The sequence below is a fragment of the Bombina bombina genome, chromosome 1 (assembly GCF_027579735.1).
Source record: "Bombina bombina isolate aBomBom1 chromosome 1, aBomBom1.pri, whole genome shotgun sequence".
Classification (NCBI taxonomy): domain Eukaryota; kingdom Metazoa; phylum Chordata; class Amphibia; order Anura; family Bombinatoridae; genus Bombina; species Bombina bombina.
The window spans coordinates 1,350,518,797-1,350,542,138 of NC_069499.1; the positions used below are offsets into that span (position 1 = coordinate 1,350,518,797).

At 43.0% G+C, this 23,342-nt stretch overlaps 1 protein-coding gene across 1 annotated transcript in view; it reads left to right on the top strand.

The window, feature by feature from the left end:
* Positions 1-23,342, top strand: part of GON4L (gon-4 like) — a 186,117-nt gene that overhangs the window by 8,838 nt on the left and 153,937 nt on the right. The window contains exons 4-5 of the mRNA XM_053703162.1: positions 12,079-12,319; positions 13,263-13,444. Of these exons, the coding sequence (XP_053559137.1) occupies positions 12,079-12,319; positions 13,263-13,444 (423 nt within the window). The remainder of the gene's footprint in view (positions 1-12,078; positions 12,320-13,262; positions 13,445-23,342) is intronic.

The window sequence follows — 23,342 nt, forward strand, 5'->3', positions numbered from 1 at the left end:
TCTTCACATTCTGCAGAATCTCATACGAATTAACTTGTGTCGTTTCTTCAAAGACATGATTGGAGGATCAATTTACCAAAGAGTTAATTGATTCCTCAGACAAAGGTAACCTTTTTGGGTTTTCAAATAGATTCAGTGTCCATGACCTTGTCTCTAACAGAAAAGAGACGTCTGAAATTGGTTTCAACCTGTCGAAACCTTCAGTCTCAATCATTCCCTTCGGTAGCTTTATGCATGGAAATTCTAGGTCTCATGACTGCTGCATCGGACGCGATCCCCTTTGCTCGTTTTCACATGCGACCTCTTCAGCTTTGTATGCTGAACCAATGGTGCAGGGATTATACAAATATATCACAATTAATATCCTTAAATCCCAATGTACGACACTCTCTGACGTGGTGGATAGATCACCATCGTTTAGTCCAAGGGGCTTCTTTTGTTCGTCCAACCTGGACTGTGATCTCAACAGATGCGAGTCTGTCAGGTTGGGGAGCTGTATGGGGATCTCTGACAGCGCAGGGGGTTTGGGAATCTCAGGAGGCGAGATTATCAATCAACATTTTGGAACTCCGTGCGATTTTCAGAGCTCTTCAGTTCTGGCCTCTTCTGAAGAGAGAATCGTTTATTTGTTTTCAGACAGACAATGTCACAACCGTGGCATATGTCAATCATCAGGGTGGGACTCACAGTCCTCAGGCTATGAAAAAGGTATCTCGGATACTTGTATGGGCGGAATCCAGCTCCTGTCTAATCTCTGCGGTTCACATCCCAGGTGTAGACAATTGGGAAGCGGATTATCTCAGTCGCCAGACGTTACATCCCTTCACCCAGAGGTATTTCTTCAGATTGTTCAAATCTGGGGACTTCCAGAAATAGATCTGATGGCCTCTCATCTAAACAAGAAACTTCCCAGGTATCTGTCCAGATCCAGGGATCCTCATGCGTAGGCAGTGGACGCGTTGTCGCTTCCTTGGAATTATCATCTTGCCTATATCTTTCCGCCTCTAGTTCTTCTTCCAAAAGTGATTTCCAAAATTCTATTGGAACGTTCGTTTGTACTGCTGGTGGCTCCAGCATGGCCTCGCAGGTTTTGGTATGCGGATCTCATTCGGATGGCCAATTGCCAACCTTGGACTCTTCCGTTAACACCAGACCTTCTATCTCAAGGCCCTTTTTTCCATCAGGATCTCAAATCATCAAATTTGAAGGTATGGAAATTGAACGCTTGATTCTTAGTCATAGAGGTTTCTCTGACTCAGTAATTAATACTATGTTACAGGCTCGTAAATCTGTGTCTAGGAGGATTTATTATTGAGTCTGGAAGACTTACATTTCTTGGTGTTCTTCTCATAAATTCTCCTGGCATTCTTTTAGAATTCCTAGAATTTTACAGTTTCTTCAGGATGATTTGGATAAAGGTTTGTTTGCAAGTTCCTTGAAAGGACTGCTCTTTCTGTTCTTTTTCACAGAAAGATTGCTAATCTTCCTGATATTCATTGTTTTGTACAGGCTTTGGTTCATATCAAACCTGTCATTAACTCAATCTCTCCTCCTTGGAGTCTTAATTTGGTTCTGAGGGCTTTACAAGCCCCTCCGTTTGAACCTATGCATTCTCTGGACATTAAATTACTTTCTTGGAAAGTTCTGTTCCTTTTGGCCATCTCTATTGCTAGAAGAGTTTCTGAGTTATCTGCTCTTTCTTGTGAATCTCCTTTTCTGATTTTTCATCAGGATAAGGCAGTGTTGCGGACTTCATTTACATTTTTACCTAAGGTTGTGAATTCTAACAACATTAGTAGAGAAATTGTTGTTCCTTCATTGTGTCCTAATCCTACGAATTCAAAGGAGAGATCTTTACATTCTTTGGATGTAGTAAGAGCTTTGAAATATTATGTTGAAGCTACTAAAGATTTTAGAAATACTTCTAGTCTATTTGTTATCTTTTCTGGGTCCAGAAAAGGTCAGAAGGCCTCCGCCATTTCTTTGGCGTCTTGGTTAAAGTCTTTGATTCATCATGCTTATGTGGAGTCGGGTAAATCCCCGCCTCAAAGGATTACGGCTCATTCTACTAGGTCAGTTTCTACTTTCTGGGCGTTTAGGAATGAAGCTTCTGTTGATCAGATTTGCAAAGCAGCAACTTGGTCTTCTTTGCATACTTTTACTAAATTCTACCATTTTGATGTGTTTCCTTCTTCTGAAGCAGTTTTTGATAGAAAAGTACTTCAGGCAGCTGTTTCAGTTTGATGCTTCTGCTTATAATTTTTGTTTTTTTCATTATAAGATTAAAACTTTTGTTTTGGGTTGTGGATTATTATTTTTCAGCGGAATTGGCTGTCTTTATTTTATCCCTCCCTCTCTAGTGACTCTTGCGTGGAAGTTCCACATCTTGGGTATTTATTATCCCATACGTCACTAGCTCATGGACTCTTGCTAATTACATGAAAGAAAACATAATTTATGTAAGAACTTACCTGATAAATTCATTTCTTTCATATTAACAAGAGTCCATGAGGCCCACCCTTTTTTTGTGGTGGTTATGATTTTTTTTGTATAAAGCACAATTATTCCAATTCCTTATTTTGATGCTTTCGCTCCTTTCTTATCACCCCACTTCTTGGCTATTCGTTAAACTGAATTGTGGGTGTGCTGAGGGGTGTATTTATAGGCATTTTGAGGTTTGGGAAACTTTGCCCCTCCTGGTAGGAATGTATATCCCATACGTCACTAGCTCATGGACTCTTGCTAATATGAAAGAAATGAATTTATCAGGTAAGTTCTTACATAAATTATGGGTTTTTTGAGTGCTGGATTGACGTTGCGTTACAGGCTAAAATGCTTGCCGACACGACTCGTAATATGCATTCCTGGCCATTACGCTGAAAACTTGTAATCTAGGTGAATGTGTGTTGAATGAAAATATGCATGATATTTGCTTATCTTTACTGCAGGTGTGTGATTTTTAATTAGTAGACTGTAGATGTTATCTCAGATAATGAAAAGAAGAATAAAGTTTGCTTTTTCATAAAATCTGTTAAACACTATTTCGATCTAAAGGGGAGGAGAGTCCACGGCTTTATTCATTATTTGTGTGAATTAAAAATCTGGCCACCAGGAGGAGGCAAAGACACCCCAGCCAAAGGCTTAAATACCTCCCCCACTTCCCTCACCCCCCTGTCATTCTTTGCCTTTTGTCACAGGAGGATGGCAGAGGATTGCTGGAGTTTCGGAGTAGTCTCTTATGGAGGGTAGTACTCTTCCCAGTGGGACTGGAGTTTTAAGTAGCCCTGTCAGCCTCTCAGTGAGAGCCTGGGCGAAAGTTAGAGTCCGGAGATGCAGGGAGAGTCTTTCTGCAAAACCATCCTGACTCATATTAACAGCTCCATAAGCAATCAGCGTTGACGAGTTTCGCTGCCTGCTTTCTTCACTCAAGTCCATGTCAGGAGCGAGACTACTAACCTGTCACACTTGAAGGGCCGTGTTCCTGTTCCACGGCATAGATTCTGGTAAGATCATTTCATTTTTTATTAATAATGATAACATAGAAGACAGGGTCACAGTGTGGCGCCTATTTATCTTTACAGAATCAAGGGTTAATATTCCTGGAAGGGGGATTATTGAACGGGGGGGGGGGGGTTTACACATGATATTGTTTGTGTCTTTGCTACGTTATGTGTGAGATGAGGCTCTGGCAATGTGTGGAACTTTCAGGTTACTTGCGGGAACTTTGCGGGACCATTATTTGGTGCGTTTTTCCCTAGTGCAGGTGCGGTCCTGCCAGGCATTCCATGTGACTGGGTGTGGCTACCTATCCTTCCTGTTGATCTGTGGTGCAAGAGAGTTTCTGTAGTCCGGGTCCTAGGAGGTGGTGAGTGCCCCGGCCATTGGTGGTATAATGGTTTTTAATAAATAAATAAAGTTAGTCTAACCAAACGCGCAAGCGATGGAGGACTCTGACACGTTGGAAGGCTCTCCTTCCTTAATAAAGTCTCGTTCCTGTGTTTATTGTGAGGAAGTTCTGGTAGATAAACCTGCTCATCTATGTTCCACATGCCTCGATAAAGTTACAACATCTAAATGTATACGGATGTGTAGTACTACTGAGCCGTCCACCTCTGAGGGTTCTTCGTCCCGGGAGGTGCGTTCCCTACATTCATCTCCGATTGGACATGCAGTGCCCTGGAGTCCAACCGTTACTCCTTCGGGAGAGATTCGCTGGCCGTCAGAAATTGCGGACTAACTGGAATCGGCGGTTTCGAAAGTGATCCATGCCTTACCATGTTCTGCTAACCGCAAACATAGGGTTTATCATAGCGACCCGGCCCAGGGTTTGTCCTCGTGGATAGGAGATCCAGAAGCTCTAAAAGATGAAGAGGCCCACTCCGACTCTTCGGAGGAGACCCCTTCTGGGTCGGAGTCCGTGTCATCTAAACCTCCTGCGGAGGAGCCTGGTTATAGGTTTAGGAGGAGCCTGGTTATAGGTTTAGGATGGAAAATTTGCGCTTTCTGCTACGGCAGGTGCTTGCTACTCTGGAGGTTCCGGAACCTAAGATACCAGAGGAACCTGCGATTCCTAAGCTTGACAAGGTATACGAGGACAGAGTAGTACCTCAGTCTTTCCCGGTTCCCGTTAAGATGGCTAATATTATTAAAGGGACATTATACACTAATTTTTTCTTTGCATAAATGTTTTGTAGATGATCTATTTATATAGCCCATAAATTATTTTATTTTTTTAAATGTATAGTTTTGCTTATTTTTAAATAACATTGCTGTGATTTTCAGACTCCTAACCACGCCCCAAAGTTTTATGTGAATACCATCAGCTACCTTCTCCAGCTTGCTCCTGTTTGTGTAAATGGTCTTTTCATATGCAAAAGAAGGGGGAGGGGGAGTGTCTTATTTCCCACTTGCAATGGGCTTTCCAGCTACCTTTTTCAACATAGCTAAACTGAGAGTTTCTAATTCTTTAAACCGTTTTATACTGGATTTTTATATTAGTATCTGGTCATCTTGTTCTTTATAGTAGTGTCTATTACATGCAGTTATATGAAAATGAGTGTATACTGTCCCTTTAAGAATGAATGGGAGCGATTAGGTTCTTCCTTTTCCCCTTCTTTTTTTTATATCTTTATTTAATATCCAATAGTGTAACAAGTTTGAGCAAATCACATGATATAATCACATTTCCCTTGCGCCTCGCAGGGCGTTTTGAATAATCATCACAACAAAAAGAGACAACAAACAATATATTGTAACATTATATATCTTTGTCTTTCTTCGACTAAAAAAAAAAAAAAAAAGGGAGATCCATCAAAGATTCCTTGTTACTCTATTGGGATTTTCAATTTACTTGAGCGGATGTGGGTACCCCAGGGCGAAAAAAAAAAGGGAAGAAGGGGGAAGAGATAATAAAGTGAACACCGTATGTGCGGGGAGAAAAAAAAAAAAAAGACAATAGATTACCATAGACCTAGTAAGACCATTTCAGAATGTCTAAATGGGTATATTAAATAATCGATTTCATTATTTGGGAAAGTTTTAATGAATAATGACCATTTCGAGAAAAAGTTACTTACATTGTGTATATTTGTGTCAAACTGTTCCAGTATGCACTGTTTTTTCATGCAATTCTTAATCTCTGGAATACTGGGAATCGAGGTTTCTTTCCATTTTTTAAAAATTAAATATCTGGCAGCTAGTATAGCCATGTTAATAATTTTTTTCTTACTAAGTGAAATTTTTCCGTCTATCCCAAGAAAAACTATATCCACGCACGAAAGGGCCAGAGGAGATATCCCCAACCTTTTATTCAGCCAGTAATTTAAGCCAAAAGTGTCTAATTTTTGGGCAGTACCATAACATGTGTTTAAGATTGGCCAATATTAATGAACATTTTGGGCATTTATTAAAATGAGGATTCCCGCATTTAAACCCCTTATCGGGTGTGTAGTATATCATATGCAGCAATTTAACATGGGATTCTCTCCACGTATATTACAAGTTTCTACCGAATCTGGTGCTAGTATTACTGCCCATTTAGACAATATTTTTGTTAGAAAGATGTTGAGAAAGATGTTTCAGCACATGGGGTTTGTTATTCAGCCAGCAGCGGCCGTTGCGGCAGTCGCTGGAGCTGCGACATATTGGTGTGAATCCCTGTGTGAAATGGTCGAGGGGGAGACATCCATCGACAAGATACAGGAGAAGATTAAGGCGCTGAAGATCGCCAATTCTTTCATCTGTGATGCCAATATGCAAATCATTTGCCTGAATGCTAAGGTGTCAGGTTTTTCTGTTTTAGTGCGCAGGGCTCTGTGGCTAAAATCTTGGTCTGCGGACATGACCTCTAAGACGAGGCTGTTGTCCCTGCTCTTTCAAGGAAAGATCCTGTTTGGTCCAGGATTGGATTCGATTATATCCACGGTTACGGGAGGCAAGGGAGCCTTCCTAGCACAGGATAAGAAGGCTAAGCCTAAAGGATCTACTTTTCATCCCTTTCGTGCGGACAAGGCCCAGCGCCAGCAACCCGCCGCAAAAGCGGACCAGTCCAAGGGATCTTGGAAGCCGGCTCAATCTTGGAACAAGTCTAAGCAGAGCAAGAAGCCCGCCGAGACAAAATCGGCATGAACGGGCAGTGCCCGAACGGTCTCCGGATCACGTAGGGGGCAGATTATCTCTATTCTCAGACACATGGTTTCAGGACATTCAGGATCCTTGGGTTCTAGATGTGGTCTCCCAGGGTTACAGGATAGGGTTTTGATCCCATCCTCCCGAGGGCAGATTCCTCCTGTCAAACCTGTCTTCAAGAAGGCCTTTCTAGAGTGTGTGAGAGATCTTGCCTCTCTCGGGGTTATCGTACCAGTACCCCTAGCAGAGAGGGGTCTAGGGTACTATTCCAACCTTTTTGTGGTTCCAAAGAAGGAGGGCACGTTTCGCCCGACTCTGGACTTAGTGTTGAAACAGATTTCTAAGTGTTCCATCGTTCAAAATGGAAACAATCAGATCTATTTTGCCCCTAGTTCAAGAGGGACAGTTCATGACAACGGTAGACTTGAAGGACGCTTACCTTCATGTGCCAATTCACAGGGACCACTTCAGGTTCCTAAGATTTGTGTTTCTGGACCAACACTTCCAGTTTGTGGCCCTTCCTTTTGGTCTGGCGACGGCCCTAAGAGCCTTCACGAAGGTTCTGGGGGCGCTGCTTGCAGTGGCCAGATCCAGGGGCATTGCGGTGGCACCTTACCTGGACGACATCCTAGTTCAGGCTCGTCGCTTGGCCTCGCAGAGGATCATTCGAGGGCTCTTCTTCTTCTGCTCCAATCTCATGGTTGGAAGATCAACGCAGGAAAGAGTTCCCTGGTTCCCAGCAACAGGGTGGAGTTCCTGGGTACTATAATAGACTCTATTTCCATGAAGATATTTCTCACAGATCAGCGGCGCAGGAAGCTTATGTCCACCCGTCTTGCCCTTCAGTCCTCCACAAGCCCGTCGGTGGCTCAATGTTTGGAGGTGATAGGTCTCATGGTGTCAAGCATAGATGTCATCCCATTCGCCAGGTTCCATCTCAGACCTCTTCAATTGTGCATGTTGAGACAGTGGAACGGCGATTTATTCAGATCTATCACAGCTGATATCCATGGATGCTCGGACTCGGAACTCCCTCTCTTGGTGGATTTGTCCAGAGCAACTGTCCATGGGGGCATCCTTCTTGCAACTGTACTGGGAGATTTTGAACAAGGAACTGTTTGGGGTGCCAGGATGGCACAAGGAAGGTGGTCCAGGGAGGAGTCTCTCCTTCCGATTAACATCCTAGAACTACGAGCATTTTACAATGCTCTGAAGGCATGGCCTTCTCTGGAGTCAGTTTCATTAGATTCCAGACCGACAACATTACCTCAGTGGCTTACATGAACCATCAGGGTGGTATGAGGAGCTCCCTCGCGATGAAAGGTGTCTCGGATTCTGGAGAGGGCGGAGTCCCACGACTACTCGCTCTAAGTGATTCACATTCCAGGTGTGGACAACTGGGAAGCGGACTTTCTCAGCAGACAATCCTTCCATCCGGGGGAATGGTTTCTTCACCCTGAGGTGTTTGCAGAGATTTGTCACCGATGGGGAGCGCCAGAGATAGATCTCATGGCGTCCAGACTCAATTGCAAACTACCTCGATACGGGTCTAGGGATTCAGCCTAGCTTACATTTTTCCACCATTACCACTTCTACCTCGTGTAGTGGCACGCATCAAACAGGAGCGGGCCCGGCCATTCTGATTGCTCCTTCATGGCCATGGTGGACGTGGTTTGCGGATCTGGTGGGGATGTCATCCTCTCCGCCGTGGAGGTTACCCTGCCGCAGGGATCTGCTGTCACAGGGCTCTTTTCAACATCAAAATCTAGATTCTCTGAGGCTGACTGCGTGGAGATTGAACGCAGAGTCTTAGCCAAGAGAGGCTTTTCAGAGGATGTGATTGATACTCTAATTCAGGCAAGGAAGCCAGTCACTCGTCGCATCTACCATAAGGTGTGGAGGACTTACTTGTCCTGGTGTGAGAAGCATGGATATCCTTGGCCCAAGGTGAAGGTATCCAGGATTCTGGCCTTTCTCCAAGATGGGTTGGAGAAGGGTCTTGCCGCTAGTTCCTTAAGGGGACAGATTTTGGCATTATCAGTCTTGTTGCATAGGAGACTCGCTGAGCTCCCTGACATTCAATCTTTTGCTCAGGATCTGTCTAGAATCAGGCCTGTCTTTAGACAGTCAGCTCCCCCTTGGAGCTTAAACTTAGTCCTTAAGGTTTTGCAGAGGGTTCCGTTTGAACCTATGCATTCTATAGACATTAAGATTCTGTCCTGGAAGGTTCTCTTCCTGTTGGCTATTGCATCAGCACACAGGGTATCTGAACTAGCTGCCTTGCAATGTGATCCTCCTTATCTGGTGTTTCATGCGGATACGGCTGGACTTTGCACTAGGTTGGGGTTTCTCTCCAAGGTGGTGTCTAATCGTAACATCAATGAGGAAATAGTTGTTCCTTCTTTGTGTCCTAACCCTCCTTCTTCAAAGGAGTGGTTACTTCATAACCTGGATGTGGTTCGTGCCTTGAAGTTCTATCTTCAGGCTACAAAGGATTTCAGACTGTTTACATCTCTTTTTTGTGTTGTATTCTGGGAAGCGCAAGGGGCAAAGGGCCTCTGCTACTTCTTTGTCTTTTTCGCTGAGGAGCTTGATTTGTTTGGCTTATGAGACAGCGGAAAATAAGCCTCCTCAGAGGATCACGGCTCATTCGACTAGAGCTGTGGCTTTGTCTTGGGCCTTCAAGAATGAGGCCTCTATGGAGCAAATTTATAAGGCGGCTACCTGGTCCTCACACACTTTTACAAAGTTTTACAAATTTGACGTTTTTGCTTCTGCGGAAGCTGTTTTTAGGAGAGAGGTTTTGCAGGCTGTGGTGCCTTCAGATTAGGGTCCGCCTTTTACCCTCCCGGTTTCATTCAGTGTCCTCTAGAGCTTGGGTATATGTTCCCACATGTAATGAATGAAGCCGTGGACTCTCCTCCCCTTTAGATGGAAAACATAAATTATGCTTACTTGATAATTTCATTTCCATCGAGGGGAGGAGAGTCCACGGCTCCCGCCCGTATCTTCGTTGGGTGGCCCTAAATTTATGTATCTTCTGGCACCTTTTTTACCCTGATATTTCTCCTACTGTTCCTGGTTACCTCGGCAGAATGACGTGGATGAGGGAAGTGGGGGAGGTATTTAAGCCTTTGGCTGGGGTGTCTGCCTCCTCCTGGTGGCCAGGTTCTTAATTCCCACAAGTAATGAATGAAGCCGTGGACTCTGCTACCCTCGATGGAAATGAAATTATCAGGTAAGCATAATTTGTTTTTTTCTATGAAATACATTTTACTTTCCCTCTCTGGCCACCACCATTTTTCTTCTTCCCTCTGCCGCCTTCATCAACCAATTCAGGTCAAAGTCTTATCCTTTTTAGGAGCCTTTCTCTTTCTCTCATGCATAGATTGGGGCAATGGTTTCATTCATCTCTACTGATGATGGACATTTCTGTCCAATTTTGCAGCTCAAGTTTTTTAACAAGTTTGTAAAACTATACAAACTTAGTTTGGAGTCACTCTATTCTGAGGACTGGAACCTGGCCACTTGACGCCTTCTATTTACCCCCAAGATGCTTCCCTGTATATCCTTACTAATCATGTTCATCATGGTTTTACATAAGCCTATGGGTTAATGGCAGCAACTTTAACCTCTTCACTACCAGGACTTTCCAAGAAAAAAAAATACCGGAGAATTGTTAGCATTTTTGCTATTACTCCATTTAAACAGAAATAGAGCCTTGTTTTTTTTAAGTTTATTTACCTGTCAAAACTATATATAGATTTTTAAGTAGACACCCCAAGGTATTTATCTAGGCCCATTTTGATATATTTCATGCCACAATTTCACTGCCTAAATAATTATTTTTTTTTCACAAACATTGGGCTTCTCACTGCAATTATTTACACACTGCTTGTGGCACAAATGGTTGTAAAAGCTTTTTTGGGATCCCCTTTGTTCAGAAATACCAGACATATATGGCTTTGCCATTGCTTTTTGGTAATTAGAAGCCCGCTATTTGCAGCTGCGCTCCACACTTCTATTATTCCCATCAGTTAATAGAGTTAAGTAGGTGGCTTTTAAGGTTTATTTTAGCTTTAGTATAGAGATTACCCTCCCATCTGACACTTCCCACCCCCTGATCCCTACCTGAACCCTCCCAAAAAGCTCTCTTCCCCCTCTCACCCCCCACTGGCCACCCCATCTTAAGTACTGGCAGACTGTCTGCTAATATACAAATTTAAGGCATTTATTTATATATTTTTGTCTTTTCTGCAGGGTAGGATTACCCCTTTTACCCTACAACCTCCCTGATCCCTCCCAAACAGCTCTCTAACCCTCCCCCCTCTAACAAGTGCCAGCCTTCTTAGGTACTGGCAGCCGTCTGCCAGTACCTATATAAAAAAATATAATTTTTTATTAAAAAAAAATGTAATATCATTTTTTGTAGTTTAATGGTCCCCCCACCTCCCGTGATCCTTGTTTAGGGATCCCCCACCATTTTTTTTCTGTAGTTTAGCTGCCCCATCCCTCCCTGTTCCTTTATTTTCTGTAGCGTAGGGCCCTCCAACTCGCTCACCCCTCTGCTGCTGGGCCGCCCACCCGCCTCCAACCGACACCAGCAATGATTTTTACAGACGGTGAAACACACAATGTTACTGTCTGTAATGATCAGGCATCTGCCCTCATATGGAACCGGAGCACCGATCTTGATCCGGTTTCATATGCGAGCAGATGCCTGGAGTTCAGGAACTCAAGCTCTTGGCTGTAACTTAACAGCCGAGACTGCTGCAGCTTTCTAAAGCTCAGACATATATACTGTATATATATATATATATATATATACACACTGTATATGTTGTGCGGTATGATAGGAAAAGTACCGCACAACGTATATATGTCTTTTTGGGTGAAAACAATTCACTTTTATTACATATGTACATGTTTTTGTAAGCTACAGTGGTGGTATTGTTTTATTGTACCAGCCTGGAAAGACCCGTGAGAATCTCTTGCTAATGGAGCTGGAAGCAAAGGTCTTTTGCTAGTCAAAAATTGCAATGATGTTGTGAAAGAGGGTGATCCTAGTAAAGCAGATAAGGGAGCTTTTTTATTTGTATAGAGATTTAAACAAAATATTATATATTAAAGACATGAAGACAAACAATATTTCCGTATATGCTGTGAATGATATAACTGTATACATATTATGGATTTTCAATTTGTATGTATAGGTGTGTTAATAAGGTTGTTTGTATAAGCTTCTAATTGACGCATCTGAGGGTATTTGGTTAGGGCAGCGTGACCTGTGTGTATAGATTTTTGTGTACGTTAGTGTGTAAAGGCTGTGTGTATTCTTGTGTTTTTACATGTTGTTGATATATTATAATCTTAGTACCTTTATCATATGAGTATTTTTTCTAACCTTATGCTTGTGTGTTGCACTGTGCTTTTGTCCTCTTTGGTTCCCAGGAGACCATGGAGAAGCTGACGTGGCTGGCATCAGAGAGGCGCCTAAGCCAGGAGGCAGACTCTGAGGAAAACTCTGAGCCAGAGGAGGAGGAAGAGGAGGAGGAGGGAGAAGGTGTTGGGAGCTCATCGCAGAAAGAGGAGGAAATGACAGATGAAGTGACTGAGGGGAGTACGGCACAACAGCCCTGCCATCTCCACATCCCCTCCCCAGCTCCTGTTAAAGCCACTACAACTACAACAGGTTAATGCTAGGGACGAGTTGGAGGACTCGTTATATGTGTTTACATATACGTTAAAGCCCTCCTTATGGGTGTGTGTTGGGATTTTTCAGGTGTGTTTGTGGCAGCTGTCTCATGACCCTAAAGTCTCAGTATCATAGAAACTGATTTGCTGTATATGACAATGAATAACAAAGTATGATCTGCCTCATTGCTCATAGAGTTTAACTTCAACGAAAGAGCTGATTTTGTTAAAGGGACAGTCTACACCAGAATATTTATTGCTTTAAAAGATAGATAATCCCTTTATTACCCATTCCCTAGTTTTGCATAACCAACACAGTTATAGTAATACACTTTTTACCTCTGTGATTATCTTGTATCTAAGCCTCTGCAAACTGTCCCTTATTTCACTTCTTTTGACAGCCTTGCATTTTAGCCAATCCCTGCTGGCTCCTAGGAACTCCAATTGCGTGAGCACAGAGTTTATCTATATGAAACACATGAACTAACACCCTCTAGTGGTGAAAAACTGTCAAAATGTTCTGAGATGAGAGTTGGCCTTCAAGGGCTTAGAAATTAGCATATGAACCTCCTAAGTTTAGCTTTCAACCAAGAGAACAAAGCAAAATTGGTGATAGATGTAAATTTTAAAATTGTTTAAAATGACATGCCCTATCTGAATAATAAAAGTTTGTTTTGGACTAGACTGTCCCTTTAAGTGTGAACCTTAAGATAACGTAACCACTAATGTAATGTATCTGAGGTTTAATCAGGGAGTGGCACTTGTGTGGTTTAAAAGCAAGTAAAGAACATTCTTGTATTTATTAGCTATTTAAGGCTAGTTATGAGCAACCAGAAACTAATTGCTAAAGATGTCAAATAACTGAATCAGCGTCAGCATTCATGAAGTTTATAATCATTGCCCAAGATATTTTACATTTAATAAAGGTTTTGTGTTTTCAGGACTCCGGCGAAGAGGAGGTAGTAAGGTTCAGAGTTCTCATAGGGTGCGTAGCAGGAGGGGACGTGCACGTGCCAGCAAAGATTCATCCAAACTGCTTTTGCTTTATGATGAGAACATCTTGCTGAAAGATCCTCAGCGAGAGCAAAAGGATATGGCATTTGCACAGGCATACCTTAACAGGGTGAGTGGAGTGTTTTGACAGACAGATGTTTCACTGGAGTAGGACTTGTGGACAGACTGTTCTATTTGAGTGGGTATTAGACACTGCAGCAATGACCAAGAGAGGCTGTGCAGGAGTGTTCTGCCTCTCATATACTTGTATATCATTTCACAAAAAATGGTGAGAGGAAACAAGTACCCACATAAAGCTACAGTGGTGTTGACCTTAGCACTGCTATGGAATAAGAATGTGCTTTTTGACTTCATTGTGTCCCATACAATTGTCAAAATTAAGCCATTACCACTTGGAAAAGAGACCATGCCTGCTAAAACAAAAATAGGATTGTGGTACTATAAATAATGACTTATTTAAAAAATATATATTTATATAAATAAATAAATTTAAAAAATTTCACTCACTAAAGATCCAAAATTCAAAACTGGAAATTCACATCTTGATACATACATTAGACGCCATACACATACATACATTTGTCACAATCTACATTTATTTTTAGTTATTTAGACACTACAGTAAAACCTACAACACTAATATTTAAAAAAATGAAGATTTTAACTTTAGTGACTCTCCACTTGGTTTCATGAACAAAAGGGTTTTTCATTAGTGCAAATCATAACTTTTGCAATGTGATGACAATGGAAACTTGACATAAGCTGTATTGCAAAATTTTAGAGATATATTATTTAGATATTTTATATATAATTGTTATGTTTCTTTCTATTTGCAGTGAGAGTCCACAGAATCCATTCATAGACTATGGGAAATACTTCACCTGACCACCAGGTGGAGGCAATGACAACCCAAACAGAACTTCAAATATCCCTCCCACTTTCCCTACCCTCTTAGTAGTTCTTTGCCTCCTTTCATGGAGGTTGGCAGAGAGAGGTACTCTGCTGAAGATTGTGAAAATTGTGAATTTTATTGTCCTCAAGGGATTGTTTCCTACAAGAGAGGACAGGGGAGTTGTACGAAGCCATGTAATTCTCTTACTAGAGTTTTGGTCTGTTTTAGCTCCTGGTGGTCGTAGGGAAGTTCACATGCCTCCTCCAGTGTTACTATGCTATCCTCTCTTATGACAAACAGTGTTAGTTCTTTCTGTCTTACAAAGCCTCTGCTGGCTGACAATAATGAAGCTCTTGGTAAGTCATCTGTTTGTAGACCCTTGTCCTCAGATGGCTTGTTGCCTATAGAGAGAATCTGGGGCAGGCATAGATTTAATACACTACTGCCATTAATAAATGTGGGTATAGAGAAACCAATCTCTTTATTAATTTGGGATTGTGACTATACACCTTAAACTCAGAGGCAGTGTTATGCCAGTCATGCCACTTTAGAACATTATTTATGTTCCTTCTACACATAACATAGCAACTTCGAGATTTTAATTGCTACACTTACCTGTTATGTTGTTACAAAGCCAGGGGGGGGGTTGTGTTTTTTTTTTTTGCAGTCATGCCGCTTTCGGAATTGAGGGCTAGGAGTTTTGGACTGCTTCTGGACATATGTTAAAGCAGTACTCGGTCTTCCGTCTTGCTATACTGTAGGTGCTTCTACTTGTTTTGTAGCTCAGTTATGGATTTGCTCCTTGGCGCATAGTGGTGGTGAAGGGCAGACCCTTTTGTCCACGCCGCTAGCTGTTTGGTGCCATTTCAACCCTGCTAATTCAGTCAGTGCCACGCAAGGGATCGAGGCAGCACTAGAAGGGGTTGAGACACCTCACACAGAGCTCTCTGAGGGAGTACATTTATTTATTAGGGAGTTTTGTATTTCCATAAAAAAACTTAACTTTGAGACTAGTTGCTACAGTGTCCCTTATCTTATCCCTAAACCTATTATGAAAGAGTCCAGGGTTAAGTTCAACCAGGAGAAAACTAGTTATGTCCCTTTATTTAACTCTAATATGTGCATGCTTTACAAGTTAAATACTGTCTGTCCTCCTGCCTATGCAATGCCTGCCTAACTTCTGTTCTACAGTCTTATTCTGGGGGTCATGGTAGTCAAATGCCCGCCATGTCCCCTACACCTCTAGCTGACCCTAGTGATTCAGGCCCCAGTATGCACAGATTTGCCAGTTTTGCAGCCTCAGGAGGCAGTACCCATTCCTACACAGGCTGTATTCTGCAACGCTGTTCATCAACCCTTTCCCCATGATTTTGCAGCCCAGTTACAATCTGCGGTGTCTGCTTCCTAAGGGCTATGCAGGTTGCAGTCTAGTTGAGTCTAGGACTAGCAGTTCTTTTGGAGCTGCGGCAGTCAGCCAGATGCAGTTTTCTACAGTGGACAATTCCTTGGCTTGCTCGTAGGGAGATCTTTCACCCTCTAGCTCCTCTGGAGAACCTGAAGGGGATTATGAGGATATACATTTTAGATTTAAAATTGAGCATCTCTGATATATGCTTAAAGAGTTTCTGAACACCCTACGCTTTCTCAAATCTAAACCATCAGAGGACAAGCAGGTATCAAAATTGGTATGTGTTTAAACCTAAGGTAAAGACCCCTGAGGTGTTTCCAGTACCTTCGATGGTGGTAGACATTATAAATAAAGAATGGGAAAAAATATCCTTTTCTCTTGTTAAGTGTATCCAGTCCACGGATCATCCATTACTTGTGGGATATTCTCCTTCCCAACAGGAAGTTGCAAGAGGATCACCCACAGCAGAGCTGCTATATAGCTCCTCCCCTCACTGCCATACCCAGTCATTCTCTTGCAACTCTCAACTAAGATGGAGGTCGTAAGAGGACTGTGGTGTTTTATACTGAGTTTATTTCTTCAATCAAAAGTTTGTTATTTTTAAATGGTACCGGAGTGTACTGTTTATCTCAGGCAGTATTTAGAAGAAGAATCTGCCTGCGTTTTCTATGATCTTAGCAGAAGTAACTAAGATCCTTTGCTGTTCTCACATATTCTGAGGAGTGAGGTAACTTCAGAGGGGGAATAGCGTGCAGGTTTTCCTGCAATAAGGTATGTACAGTTAAAATATTTTTCTAGGGATGGAATTTGCTAGAAAATGCTGCTGATACCGAAGTAATGTAAGTAAAGCCTTAAATGCAGTGATAGCGACTGGTATCAGGCTTATTAATAGAGATACATACTCTTATAAAAGTGTATTTTAAAACGTTTGCTGGCATGTTTAATCGTTTTTTACATATGTTTGGTGATAAAAACTTATTGGGGCCTAGTTTTTTCCACATGGCTGGCTTGAATTTTGCCTAGAAACAGTTCCCTGAGGCTTCCCACTGTTGTAATATGAGTGGGAGGGGCCTATTTTGGCGTTTTTTTGCACAGCAAAAATTACAGACACAGACATCCAGCTTCTTCCTGCATGATCCAGGACTTCTCTGGAGGGCTCAAAAGGCTTCAAAAGTCGTATTGAGGGAGGTAAAAAGCCACAGTAGAGCTGTGGCAGTTGTGACTGTTTAAAAAACGTTTTTGTCATTTGTTATTCCGTTTTTGGTATTAAGGGATTAATCATCCATTTGCAAGTGGGTGCAATGCTCTGCTAACTTATTACATACACTGTAAAAATTTCGTTAGTGTAACTGCATTTTTTCACTGTTATTTCAAAATTTGGGAAAATTTGTGTTTCTTAAAGGCGCAGTAACGTTTTTTATATTGCTTGTAAACTTGTTTTAAAGTGTTTTCCAAGCTTGCTAGTCTCATTGCTAGTCTGTTAAAACATGTCTGACACAGAGGAACCTACTTGTTCATTATGTTTGAAAGCCATGGTGGAGCCCCATAGGAGAATGTGTACTAAATGTATTGATTTCACCTTAAACAGTAAAGATCAGTCTTTATCTATAAAAGAATTATCACCAGAGGGTTCTGTCGAGGGGGAAGTTATGCCGACTAACTCTCCCCACGTGTCAGACCCTTCGCCTCCCGCTCAGGGGACGCACGCTAATATGGCGCCAATTACATCAGGGACGCCCATAGCTATTACCTTGCAGGACATGGCTGCAATCATGAATAATACCCTGTCAGATGTATTATCTAGATTGCCTGAATTAAGAGGCAAGCGCGATAGCTCTGGGGTTAGAAGAGATACAGAGCGCGCAAATGCTGTTAGAGCCATGTCTGATACTGCGTCACATTATGCAGAACATGAAGACGGAGAGCTTCAGTCTGTGGGTGACATCTCTGACTCGGGGAAACCTGATTCAGAGATTTCTAATTTTAAATTTAAGCTTGAGAACCTCCGTGTATTGCTTGGGGAGGTATTAGCTGCTCTGAATGACTGTAACACAGTTGCAATTCCAGAGAAATTGTGTAGGCTGGATAGATACTATGCGGTGCCGGTGTGTACTGACGTTTTTCCTATACCTAAAAGGCTTACAGAAATTATTAGCAAGGAGTGGGATAGACCCGGTGTGCCCTTTTCCCCACCTCCTATATTTAGAAAAATGTTTCCAATAGACGCCACTACATGGGACTTATGGCAGACGGTCCCTAAGGTGGAGGGATCAGTTTCTACTTTAGCAAAGTGTACCACTATCCCGGTTGAGGACAGTTGTGCTTTTTCAGATCCAATGGATAAAAAATTGGAGGGTTACCTTAAGAAAATGTTTATTCAACAAGGTTTTATTTTACAGCCCCTTGCATGCATTGCGCCTGTCACTGCTGCGGCGGCATTCTGGTTTGAGGCACTGGAAGAGGCCATCCAGACAGCTCCATTGAATGAAATTGACAAGCTTAGAACGCTTAAGCTAGCTAACTCATTTGTTTCTGATGCCATTGTTCATTTGACTAAACTAACGGCTAAGAATTCCGGATTCGCCATCCAGGCGCGTAGGGCGCTATGGCTTAAATCCTGGTCAGCTGACGTGACTTCAAAGTCTAAGTTACTCAACATTCCTTTCAAGGGGTAGACCTTATTCGGGCCTGGCTTGAAGGAAATTATTGCTGACATTACTGGAGGCAAGGGTCATACCCTTCCTCAGGACAGGGCCAAATCAAAGGCCAAACAGTCTAATTTTCGTGCCTTTCGAAATTTCAAGGCAGGAGCAGCATCAACTTCCTCCGCTTCAAAACAAGAGGGAACTGTTGCTCATTCCAGACAGGCCTGGAAACCTAACCAGTCCTGGAACAAGGGCAAGCAGGCCAGGAAGCCTGCTGCTGCCCCCAAGACAGCATGAAGGAACGGCCCCCTATGGGGAGCAGACTTTATCTCTTCGCCCAGGCGTGGGCAAGAGATGTTCAGGATCCCTGGGCGTTGGAGAATTTTTACAAAGGTTCTGGGCTCACTTCTGGCGGTTCTAAGACCGCGAGGCATAGCGGTGGCTCCGTATCTAGACGACATCCTGATACAGGCGTCAAGCTTTCAAATTGACAAGTCTCATACAAAGATAGTTCTGGCATTTCTGAGGTCGCATGGGTGGAAAGTGAACGTGGAAAAGAGTTCTCTATCACCACTCACAAGAGTCTCCTTCCTAGGGACTCTTATAGATTCTGTAGAGATGAAAATTTTACCTGACGGAGTCCAGGTTATCAAAACTTCTAAATGCTTGCCGTGTCCTTCATTCCATTCCACGCCCGTCAGTGGCTCAGTGCATGGAAGTAATCGGCTTAATGGTAGCGGCAATGGACATAGTGCCATTTGCGCGTCTGCATCTCAGACCGCTGCAATTATGCATGCTAAGTCAGTGGAATTGGGATTACTCAGATTTGTCCCCTCTACTAAATCTGGATCAAGAGACCAGAGATTCTCTTCTCTGGTGGCTTTCTCGGGTCCATCTGTCCAATGGTATGACCTTTCGCAGGCCAGATTGGACGATTGTAACAACAGATGCCAGCCTTCTAGGTTGGGGCGCAGTCTGGAACTCCCTGAAGGCTCAGGGATCATGGACTCAGGAGGAGAAACTCCTCCCAATAAATATTCTGGAGTTAAGAGCAATATTCAATGCTCTTCTAGCTTGGCCTCAGTTAGCAACACTGAGGTTCATCAGATTTCAGTCGGACAACATCACAACTGTGGCTTACATCAACCATCAAGGGGGAACCAGGAGTTCCCTAGCGATGTTAGAAGTCTCAAAGATAATTCGCTGGGCAGAGTCTCACTCTTGCCACCTGTCAGCGATCCACATCCCAGGCGTAGAGAACTGGGAGGCGGATTTTCTAAGTCGTCAGACTTTTCATCCGGTGGAGTGGGAACTCCATCCGGAGGTGTTTGCTCAACTGGTCCATCGTTGGGGCAAACCAGAACTGGATCTCATGGCGTCTCGCCAGAACGCCAAGCTTCCTTGTTACGGATCCAGGTCCAGGGACCCGGGAGCAACGCTGATAGATGCTCTAGCAGCTCCTTGGTTCTTCAACCTGGCCTATGTGTTTCCACCGTTTCCTCTGCTCCCTCGACTGATTGCCAAAATCAAACAGGAGAGAGCATCGGTGATTCTGATAGCGCCTGCGTGGCCACGCAGGACCTGGTATGCAGACCTAGTGGACATGTCATCTCTTCCACCATGGACTCTGCCTCTGAGGCAGGACCTTCTAATACAAGGTCCTTTCAATCATCCAAATCTACTTTCTCTGAGACTGACTGCATGGAGATTGAACGCTTGATTCTATCAAGGCGTGGCTTCTCCGAGTCAGTCATTGATACCTTAATACAGGCTCGTAAGCCTGTCACCAGGAAAATCTACCATAAGATATGGCGTAAATATCTTTATTGGTGTGAATCCAAGAGTTACTCATGGAGTAAGGTTAGGATTCCTAGGATATTGTCCTTTCTCCAAGAGGGTTTGGACAAAGGCTTATCAGCTAGTTCTTTAAAAGGACAGATCTCTGCTCTGTCTATTCTTTTGCACAAGCGCCTGGCAGAAGTTCCAGACGTCCAGGCATTTTGTCAGGCTTTGGTTAGGATTAAGCCTGTGTTTAAAACTGTTGCTCCCCCGTGGAGCTTAAACTTGGTTCTTAAAGTTCTTCAGGGAGTTCCGTTTGAACCCCTTCATTCCATTGATATTAAACTTTTATCTTGGAAAGTTCTGTTTTTGATGGCTATTTCCTCGGCTCGAAGAGTCTCTGAGTTATCTGCCTTACATTGTGATTCTCCTTATCTGATTTTTCATTCAGACAAGGTAGTTCTGCGTACCAAACCTGGGTTTTTACCTAAGGTGGTTTCTAACAGGAATATCAATCAAGAGATTGTTGTTCCATCATTGTGTCCTAATCCTTCTTCAAAGAAGGAACGTCTTTTGCATAATCTAGACGTGGTCCGTGCCTTGAAGTTTTACTTACAGGCTACTAAAGATTTTCGTCAAACATCTGCCCTGTTTGTCGTTTACTCTGGACAGAGGAGAGGTCAAAAAGCTTCGGCAACCTCTCTCTCCTTTTGGCTTCGGAGCATAATACGCTTAGCCTATGAGACTGCTGGATAGCAGCCCCCTGAAAGGATTACAGCTCATTCTACTAGAGCTGTGGCTTCCACCTGGGCCTTTAAAAATGAGGCCTCTGTTGAACAGATTTGCAAGGCTGTGACTTGGTCTTCGCTTCACACCTTTTCAAAATTTTACAAATTTGACACTTTTGCTTCTTCGGAGGCTGTTTTTGGGAGAAAGGTTCTACAGGCAGTGGTTCCTTCCGTTTAAGTTCCTGCCTTGTCCCTCCCATCATCCGTGTACTTTAGCTTTGGTATTGGTATCCCACAAGTAATGGATGATCCGTGGACTGGATACACTTAACAAGAGAAAACATAATTTATGCTTACCTGATAAATTTATTTCTCTTGTAGTGTATCCAGTCCACGGCCCGCCCTGTCCTTTTAAGGCAGGTCTAAATTTTAATTAAACTACAGTCACCACTGCACCCTATGGTTTCTCCTTTCTCGTCTTGTTTCGGTCGAATGACTGGATATGGCAGTGAGGGGAGGAGATATATAGCAGCTCTGCTGTGGGTGATCCTCTTGCAACTTCCTGTTGGGAAGGAGAATATCCCACAAGTAATGGATGATCCGTGGACTGGATACACTACAAGAGAAATAAATTTATCAGGTAAGCATAAATTATGTTTTTCTCCTTCCCCAAATTTTAAGAGGATGTCTCTAGTTCCAGATAACTATTTTATCCCTAAGGTGATGGAGTCATTTCCACCTTGGCTAAATGCACTACTATTCATCTGGAAGATAGTATATCCTTTAAGGACCCCATACATTCGAAACTAGAGGGATATCTGAGGAAGGTTTTCCTGCAAGGAAGCTTGCTCTTTCAGCCTGCTGTAGGTATTGCTGCGCAGCCACCTTTTGGTGTGATTCTTTGTCTGAGCTCATTTCGGTAGAATCCCATTTGGAAGATATTCATGACCGCATTCAGGCTCTGAGGACAGCTATTATTTTCATCTGTGATGCCATTATTTAAATCATCCACCGCAATGCCAAGAACTCTGGGTTTGCGGTGCTAGCCAGGAGGGCTCTCTGGCTAAAATCCTGGTCGGCGGACATGGTTTCCAAGTCTAGTTTACTATCTTTGGCCTTTAAGGGCAAATCCTTATTTGGGCCGGGCCTGGATTCCATAATTTCTACTTTCACTGGTGGTAAGGGTGCCTTTCTACTTCAGAACAAGAAATCTAGAGCAAAGGGACGTCCTTTCGTCAGAATAAGAAACAGAGGACACAGAGGAGAGTGCTTCATTGAACAAATCTGAAACACCCAGATGTATCTCTGTTCCAGGAGGTTTGGGCTCAATCTGTTCTGGACCCTTGGGTTCTGGACATCGTATCTCAGGGTTACAAAATAGGTTTATGATCTCGTCGCCCAAGGGGCAGGTTCCTCCTTCCCAGGATCTCGGGGAACCCAGAAGAGAACAGCCTTCCTACGCTGTGTAGACAGTTTGGTATCAATGGGGGTTGTTTTCCCTGTACCTCTAGCAGAGAGAGGAGAAGGTTTTTATTCAAACCTTTTTTATTGTTCCCAAAATGGAAACCATCAGATCCATTCTTCCTCTTGTGCTGGAGGTTCAATTCATGACCACCATAGACCTGAAGGATGCATACCTTCACATTCCAATCCACCAAGATCATCACTGGTACCTATGTTTTGCTTTCCTAGACAAGCATTACCAGTTCATAGATCTTCCATTTGGTTTAGCTAAGGTCTCCAGGATTTTTACAAAAGTTCTAGGGGCTCTGCTTGCTGTAGTCAGACTACAGGAGATTGTTGTAGTGCCATACGCCATCTTTACATTTAGCGATATCTCACACAGAGAAGTTACTCTGATATCTTCAGATGCATGGCTGGAAATTAAATCTGGACTAAAGTTCTCTCACCCCCAACACGAGAGTGAACTTTTTGGGGATCATCATAGATTCTATCAGCATGTGTATCTATATCACAGATAAACGCAGGGAGAAGCTTCAGGCTGCTTGTCGTTTCTTGGCCTTCGATGGCTCAATGCATGAAGGTGGTAGGTCTCATGGTGGCGGCTTCAGACACTATTCCTTTTGCTCATTTTCATCTAAGACCTCTACAGTTATGTTTGCTCAAGCAATGGAACGGGAATTACTTAGATCTGTCTCAGGTGATTTCTCTGGACCCAGTGACAAAAGAGTCTCTTTCCTGGTGGCTGTCTTAGGAACTCGTTTGCCAGGACATGTACTTCCTATGCCCATCCTGGGAGATCTTAACAACAGATTTTGATAGGCTGTGTGGGGTTCTCAGAGAGCCCAAGGTACCTGGCATTGGTAGGAAGTGATCCTTCCAATTAACATTCTGGAATTAAGGTCTATCTTCAACACTCTTCAGTCGTGGCCCCAGTTGCTTTCTGTCTATTTATTCATTTTCAGTCGGAAAAACATCACTACCGTGGCCTATGTCAACCACCATGGAGGAACTTGCAGTTCTGGCAATGAAGGAAGTGTCTTGTGTCCTTCAGTGGACAGACATATCAATGCCAAATATCTCTGAACTCCGAG